Source organism: Anser brachyrhynchus (assembly GCF_964034855.1).
Source record: "Anser brachyrhynchus genome assembly, chromosome: 3".
Classification (NCBI taxonomy): domain Eukaryota; kingdom Metazoa; phylum Chordata; class Aves; order Anseriformes; family Anatidae; genus Anser; species Anser brachyrhynchus.
The window spans coordinates 51,514,181-51,521,492 of record NC_137696.1 but is presented as its reverse complement, the minus strand read 5'-3'; the positions used below and the strand labels follow the sequence as shown (position 1 = coordinate 51,521,492).

The following is a 7,312-nucleotide window of genomic DNA, read 5'->3' as shown; positions in this document are numbered from 1 at the left end:
GTACCAGCAAAAGTGAAGACACATTGCACAGAAAAGTCTGGATCTTTAGGAGAAATATGAAAAAGAAATAATGAGCAATCCTAACCATACCTGACATCCATGGGGAATGCAGTGGCTTTGTTTCAATACTATAGACAGCAATCCTTGTATCTAGTCTCCAAAGTTCCTAGGAATTATAGCTTTTGAATGCTGTAAACATTTTGGATGAATGCTGCTGTATACCAGAGTACTAAAACCAGTACTTCACAAAATTCTCTATTACATCTGCACAGTCTTATAGCCAATTATGCGGATAGAACTCAAACTGGTGAATGATAAAAAGATATTTTAACGTAATAAAAATGCAGCATAATTATTTAGATTTTGCCACAAATGTTTTTCAATGCTGTCCAGCAAGTTCATTATAATAAGTAGAACATATGACTAAATCTTTTGGAACAATATACGTATTGCTACTTCTGCGATATATACTAGTGAAAATGTAGCCCGCACACTTAAAGATTCAATTGTTTTTAGAGTTCAAATCAATACAAGATATGATAAAAATGAAAACATTGCTCCATAAAACAGGTGTCAAATTTTCTGTTCCTCCAAATAGTCTTTCTTCATTTAACAATTATAGACTTTTTTTTTTGTATTTTAAATACAGATTCAAGTCAATGCACATTACTGCTCATTTGATGAAGCAGTAAAGGAAGAGCAGATTTAGTAACAAAGTTTGAGTACAGGTACTTGTAATTGAAACAGCCAGCAGAGGGAGTATAAAAACGAAACAAAAAAATGCAAATGCTTTTTTTCTTTTTATATTTTGTTTTACTTACAATGTTAGGTTTCTTTTAGAATAATGCAAAAAGCACAAAACAAAAATATTTAAAAATGTATCATATTAAAGCATTAAACATAATGACTAGAAACGATAACATGTTTCAAAGTAGCACTAAAAATTTTTGCTCATATTAGCTCTGCCAAGCTGAATGACAATTTTAAATCACAGACAGGGTTAAATATCGATCAAAAAGCTGCATAAGCCAGTTCCAAGTTGTAAACCCAGAGATAAAAAGACTCTCATTCTTAGTTTATGAATCCAAAACCAAATTCATGCTTCAAGAATTGAGAGAATAGAAGGTATGATGTATTTGTATTAGAATGCAGCACAAAATCTTAGAAGTGAACAAAAAGGTACTGTTGTACTGATCTGTACAACAGAAGGATTTTATAGAGATTAAGCCAAGTACATGCCCCAGATCATACGTGGAAATGAGCATTTGTATGATTGTTTCAAAAGCCACAAAGTCACATATATGCTGATATAAACACCCGTCTTTACACTTTCAGATTCTCACCATATCCGGCTTAAACACCAACCAAAGGAGGAAGGACATGAACAGGGGTGACTGAAGCCATCAGCTCCAGTTTAAAAACTTAAGTTTAAGAACTTCGGATGATCTGCCGCCCTACTCTCAAAAGGGACAGAGACACCATCTCCCAAAGCATTTGCACTGTGCATAATTATTCCTTCCATGGTCCTTCTGAAACAAGGGACAAGCTTACTGAACTAACTAGAAAGGCTTTACCTACTTTCTTAAGGCCTACGAGCACTATGTGCCTGTAAGCCACGAAGCAAATGTAGACAGCAGAGCTGAGGAGGCAAAGGGACTGTGGATTAGTTATTTCAAAAGTAAACTGTGTGCTTTATAGGTATTTTTACAAATGGTTGCTTAACTCAGACAAACACTCCTTCACTGTTAACTGGGTGCATTCCCTTTCTATGCTGTAAGCTTGTTCCCTCTTTCTCTCAGAACAGAACAGTAGTGCTTCTGAGCAGGATGCATGGTGGGACTATACAATAATGCAAACCGGGGTATTACGATGCCCCTGTCCTGATAGGAACTGTTGAATGACACCACTTATCATCATAACTGCACACAGCTTTGGCCACAATTCTGTTTCTCTAACCAAGGTGGAGCCAGAATCCCTGGGGTGAAAACCAGGGATAATTCTGTTTTCTACATTAGCACCTACATGTTAAGGATGGTTTAAGTGCAAAAGCAAACTCTGTCCACCTGTATGCATGAGATTCATTGCTGAAGATCAGCATTTGGTTTACAAGACCCTGACTGCAAGTAATGAAGAGACAGACCAGAAGAATAAAAAAAAAAAAAAAAAAAGAGAGAGAAAGTCAAGAGAAGATTAACTTTCCCACCATCACAGGTGATGGGAATACTTCTAACTTTATTTAAACCTTAATTATTATTTTCTCCCACAATTACAGATCTTCTTGCATCTACTTTTTGTTATCTGAAAGTCTTGACATCTGTCACATGTAGGTGCAGGATAAACTTGCCGCATCACAGAACGAGCAGATAAAACAACTCCACATAAAATATCCATACACTGGTAATACTCGCACCAAGCAGAAAGCTCCCACACTGTAAAATATTCATATCTGATTTATGGGACACGGATGAAATATACTACACGTGCACAGCTTGAGAGACCTCTCGTGTAGAAGAAACATGGGACATTCCCCTGCAGGTAAGACATTTCACAAGAACCTGGAATGCCTGGCAACGGGCAGTATCTTAAAAACATCAGAACACCAACAGAGAATTGATCCAGGATGGTAGATATTATACATTTCGCAAAACACTATGTTATGCACCAAGTTACAGATTTAAAAAAATTCAGAACACACGCCATACGCAGTCCATATAAGCCTCTTCAGTCCAGTGCTTTAATCAGAGTCTTAAAAATAGTCAAATATGGAACAAACTGAATATTGCAGGATCTAACCTTTCAATAAAATCAGTAACTTCTAACAAAATCCTGATAGGAGTGCATACACATCAAAAGAGGTCAGACAAGAAGAACACATCTTCAGCAATTTCATTGATTTTTGGTCTTGAAGATTCTGTTTGGTGACTTTTAAGTCTCTCACCCAAAGAGTGCATCTCAATTCTCTTCCCTACAGAACTCACCAGTTTCCCTCTGTAAAAAAATATTTAGACTTTTTTGTCTTGAGCGTCAAAGACTGTATGTATGTATATGTGTATGATTTAGAACTTAAAATACAATTCAAGAAACAAAGCCCATGAGATGCAGCACATAACCTTCATTATCCTATATCATCTCACCCTCTTAAGCACAATAATTATTTTCCTGCCATACTGTAAGCAGGACTGCGTGCAGTACTCCAAACAGTTGGATGAGTGGTCTTTGCAATAGCCACATCATAACCAAATAAAAGAGCATCTTGTTTGACTTCCCTCTGCTCCTCTTTCTTCAGCCTGGTTTCCAAGGGAAATCAGATTTATGCAAACACTTGGGGGGGTGGGGAGGGCTGGGGAGCACTGTACAGATATGTATGCATGCACACACGTGGATGTCTGTCTGCCTGACCTCACTAATACTTTTTGAGCCCATTGGCCAGTTTCAACCACATTCAAGAGAGGAGTCGAGATATCACGCATTTAGGTTCTTGAAAGTTTCATGAGAGCAGGCTGCAGAGCACAGAAAAGTGTCTCCCCAGAGAGACAGGCTGCATGTCTTATTAGATGTCAGAAAACTCTCAGGGAAAAGAACCATTCTGCCCCTTTCCTGCCTGCAGGAAAATCTTCAAAGGTCACAACCAGTCAAAGATGACCAAGTTTCTTCCGTTCAAGTGTTCACAAAATAGCTTAAATTGAATTCATCGTTCCTTTTAAAATGTTGTTTTGAATAAAGCTGATGTTTTCCATGCCTTCTTTCTCTTGGTCTAGCTTAAGAGAGAACTGCCCTATACGACACATGTCCCCCAGCTCGCTCCCTTGCTCCCAAGTCTACTTATTTTAAAGCATCAGAGTTGTGCTACTTGCACGACTAGCGCTCCACTCCTCTCAAACATGGAGAAAATAAAAACTAGAAAAGCTTAAGAATCTCTTCAGGCCTTAAAGCTGAGCAAGTATATGGTTCTGTAGCATAAAGAAATATTGCATAAAGTTTCAAAAGGACAATGGGACATGTATATAGTGGTCTTTATACACCTCTACCATATAACAGAACAAGTACTACCACGCTTGATAAAGAGAACTGTTGGGCAATAAGGAGGTTTCAGCTGACATCTCTATAGCTCTTCTCACATCCTCCAGAAATACATACACGCGTGAACTAAATACTATGTACCTGTATCTGAAAAGCTACCCAACAAAAGTGAAAGTGCGCCAAGATACCAAATTACGAGTTCAGGGACACCTTAAGGCATAAATCTGTGACTTAAGAGATAGTCGGGAGAAAAAAAAAAAAAAAAAAAAAAAGAAAAAAAAAGTCACACCAGCCACAGCTGGTGGAAGCCACCCTAAAACCGTACCGCTAGGCGACCGGCGGTGTCCGATGAAGCAGCGTTTCATCCCGAAAGCCCCGTGTGCCCCGAAGCACTTCGCTCCCGCGGCTCCGCCGTAGACCGGGGACCCCGAGACTAGGGCCGAGGGGGGGCGCCCCCCCGAGATACCCCCCGAACGGGGATCGTCGGCCCCGGCGAGGCTCGGGGCGCTCCGGCGGCACACGGCGAGAGCGGCCGTGCCCCGGCGGTGACGCCTCCCCCGGCGGCCCCGCAGCGCAGCCCCGGCCGAGGAAAGGGGCAGCCGGTGGCGAGGCCGGCTGGGGAGCCCCGAGCCCCCCGCGTGTGGCAGACCCGCCGGGAGGTGCGGGAGGATGCGCGGCGCTGCGCCCCGCTCGGTCCTCCTCCTCCTCGTCCTCCTCAGCCGCTTTTCTGCCGGCTGCCGAGACCGCGAGGCTTCCTCGCCGCCCCTCGGAGCGAGCGGGGGGGGCAGCCTCCGCTCCCCCGGTGCCGTTGGCGAGGGAATTGAGCAGCACCAGGTAGCAGGCTGCTGACACGCACACCCGCGGCGTTACGGAGCGATGCGGAGACGGGCGCCACAAAGCGCTCGGGCACGCCGAGCATCCCCTTTGTCCGTGCATCCTCGCCGCTCCTCCATGCGTCCACGCACGCCCCGCGCACGCAGCCCCTTTGTGTGTTCGCCTCCCCCCCGCTCACAAAGAAAGCGATGCCCTTGCCTTTCCTCGCCGCATGCACCCAGCCTCGGACACGGCCCTTCGCATCCCCCCATCCTCTCCGCCGGGCGGTACCTACTTGGGTTCAAGAAACAGTCCGTAAACCTCCTAAAGCAGCTGGCAGAATTAGATCCATCTTCCATGTCTGGCCCTAGGAGCAGGGGAGCCGAGGAGGAGGAGAAGAAGAAGGCGCCTCTCTGCCGCTGCTGCCGCCTCGGAGTCCCGCTCCTGCCGGGGCCGTCGCCTCCTCGGATCCCGTCGCCGCGGGCTGCTGCCGCTGCAGCCCCGAGGGAATCGCAGGACCACGGGCGAGAGGCGGCCGGGGGGAGGAGGAGCCGGGAGTGGTGCTGCCGGGGGCCGCCGGCCGTGGAGCGGAGCAGCAAGCCCTGGATGGAGGAAGAAGAGAAGAGTCTCCTCCTGCCGCTGCCGCCTGGATGGGCGATCAAGTGAGCTGCTGCTGCCGCTGCTCCGCCAACATCTCTTCCTCCTCCTCCTCCTCCCCTCCCTTGGAGACTCGTGAGGTTAAAGGAAGACGAGGAGGGGAAACGAGGAGGCGGCGGCAAGAAGTAAAAAGAAGATGGAGAAGCGGAGGAGAAGGAGGGGATTGGAGCGAGGAAAGGAGCCGCCGCCGCTCTGGGGACGATGCCGGCGGAGGCGGCGGAGGAGGCTGTCCCTGCAGCGCGGCTCCCGCTGCTGCTGCTGGTTGTTAGGAGGAGAGAGAGGGAGCTGCAGGCAGCCGAGCCGCCTCCGGGAGCGGGGGGAGGAGGAGGAGACCCGCCGCTGCCTCCACCTCCGCCGCTCTGGCCATGGGAGTGGAGCGGGCGGCTGCCGGAGCCGGGCTTTTCCCCGGGTGCCGCAGCCAGGGGGGCCGAGGGGCGGGCTAAGAGCCGCTTCTCCGGGTTGGACATGCTTCCGCTCTTCCCTCCCTTTCGCCGTAGTTTAAGGCAGGACGTCTAGCAGAGACACCGGAGTAGGCAGAGAGGGGAAGCCGCGCAAGGACGGAGCAAAACGAGAGGCGACCGCGGTCCGGTCCTTCGCTCCCTCCGGCAGCCCCCGGCCAGCACCGCCCGTGCACCCCGGCCCCCTCCGTCCCGAAATCCTCACATTCCCGGTCCCCCTTTAGGCCGGAGGGGGACGCGGCGCTACCGACCGCCGAGCGGCTCCGATCCCCTTTTAAAGTCCGCTTCTCCTCGTGCTCCCGCCTCGCCTTCACAGCGAGAAAACGCTAACAAGCTGTATTTTCTTCCAGCAACGCAAATATTGCCCCGTATGTGCGTGCGCGTCTGCAAAGAGGCAGATAAAATCACTGCAGTGCCGCTTCCAATACCGAGCCCGGCCGCCAGAAAACGCCCACTGGCGGAGCGATCGCTTCCCAAGCTGCCTCCCTTCCTCCCGCTCCCAGCCGCACACCCAGGAGCCACGGCACAGCGCTTACCTAAAGGGAACGCAGGCAGAGACGCGAGGAAAAGACACTCCCTTTGCGGCCTCGGTACCCGAAGCGGCGATTTCCAGCCGCCCCGGGCGAAAGGCGGGCGCCCTGCGGCGCCTGGCACGAAGCCGCCGGGGAGCGAACCCCGGGTGCCCGCGGAGCATCGCCCCCCGCTCCCCGGGGACAGGCTCGGGCCGCTCCCCCCGACGCCCCACACCGCACGCCTGTGCCCTGGCCCCCTCCCGCTCTCCACCGGGAGCCGGCAGCCCCCAGCCCCGTGTCTCTCAGCCCCCCGAGCCGCCCCCCTCAGCTCCCCGCCGTCTACCCGGGAGCCGGCCCCGGGGGCTGCAGCACCCCCGTGCCTTGACCCCGCTCCCCGGCGCCCGGTGCCCGCCGCTCCGGAGCAGGCCCTGGCGAGCCGCCCGCCCGGAGGGGTCCCGGGACGCCGCGGGAGCCGCCCGCCCGCCCGCCGTGCCGTCCCGACAGGACCGGGACGGGGATGGGGACGGGGACAGGGACCGGGAAGGGGCCGCCCAGCACTGCCCGGGGCCGCCCCGGTTCAGCCCTCCCGGGCCGGTAGCGCGGAGCCCCGGCCGCGCTCAGGCGTCCCGCAGGCGGCACCCCCGGGAGAGGCCGGCCCCAGGGCAAGCCGGGGGGGACCCCGAAACGGAGCGGGGCCGAGGGCAGCGCTCGGAGCCCCCGCGGCGCAGATTTCGTTGTCGCCCTGAACCCGCTGAGCGCCGGGCGCAGCTGAGGGGAGACGGAGCTCGGAGCCCGGCGGAGGTGCGCTCAGACCGGCCGCCCCCCGAGCTGGACCGAGGGGGCGACGCGGGG

General features: G+C 51.7%; 1 protein-coding gene and 1 long non-coding RNA gene across 6 annotated transcripts in view; one reads left to right on the top strand and one right to left on the bottom strand.

Annotated features, from left to right (window-relative positions):
- Positions 1-2,178, top strand: part of LOC308193613 — a 50,478-nt gene extending 48,300 nt beyond the window's left edge. The window contains exon 2 of the long non-coding RNA XR_013949813.1: positions 1,336-2,178. This is a non-coding gene — a long non-coding RNA (uncharacterized lncRNA). The remainder of the gene's footprint in view (positions 1-1,335) is intronic.
- Positions 1-7,312, bottom strand: part of PDE10A (phosphodiesterase 10A) — a 190,777-nt gene that overhangs the window by 180,237 nt on the left and 3,228 nt on the right. For 3 of the 5 annotated variants that reach the window (XM_080588456.1, XM_080588458.1, XM_080588457.1), the window contains exon 2: positions 5,129-6,332. In XM_080588456.1, coding sequence (XP_080444582.1) covers positions 5,129-5,957 — 829 coding nt within the window. In that variant the 5' untranslated portion in view covers positions 5,958-6,332. Of the gene's footprint in view, positions 1-5,128; positions 6,333-6,484; positions 6,565-7,312 lie in introns of those variants that run through there. The other 2 variants (XM_080588460.1, XM_080588459.1) reach the window with 2 other exon arrangements.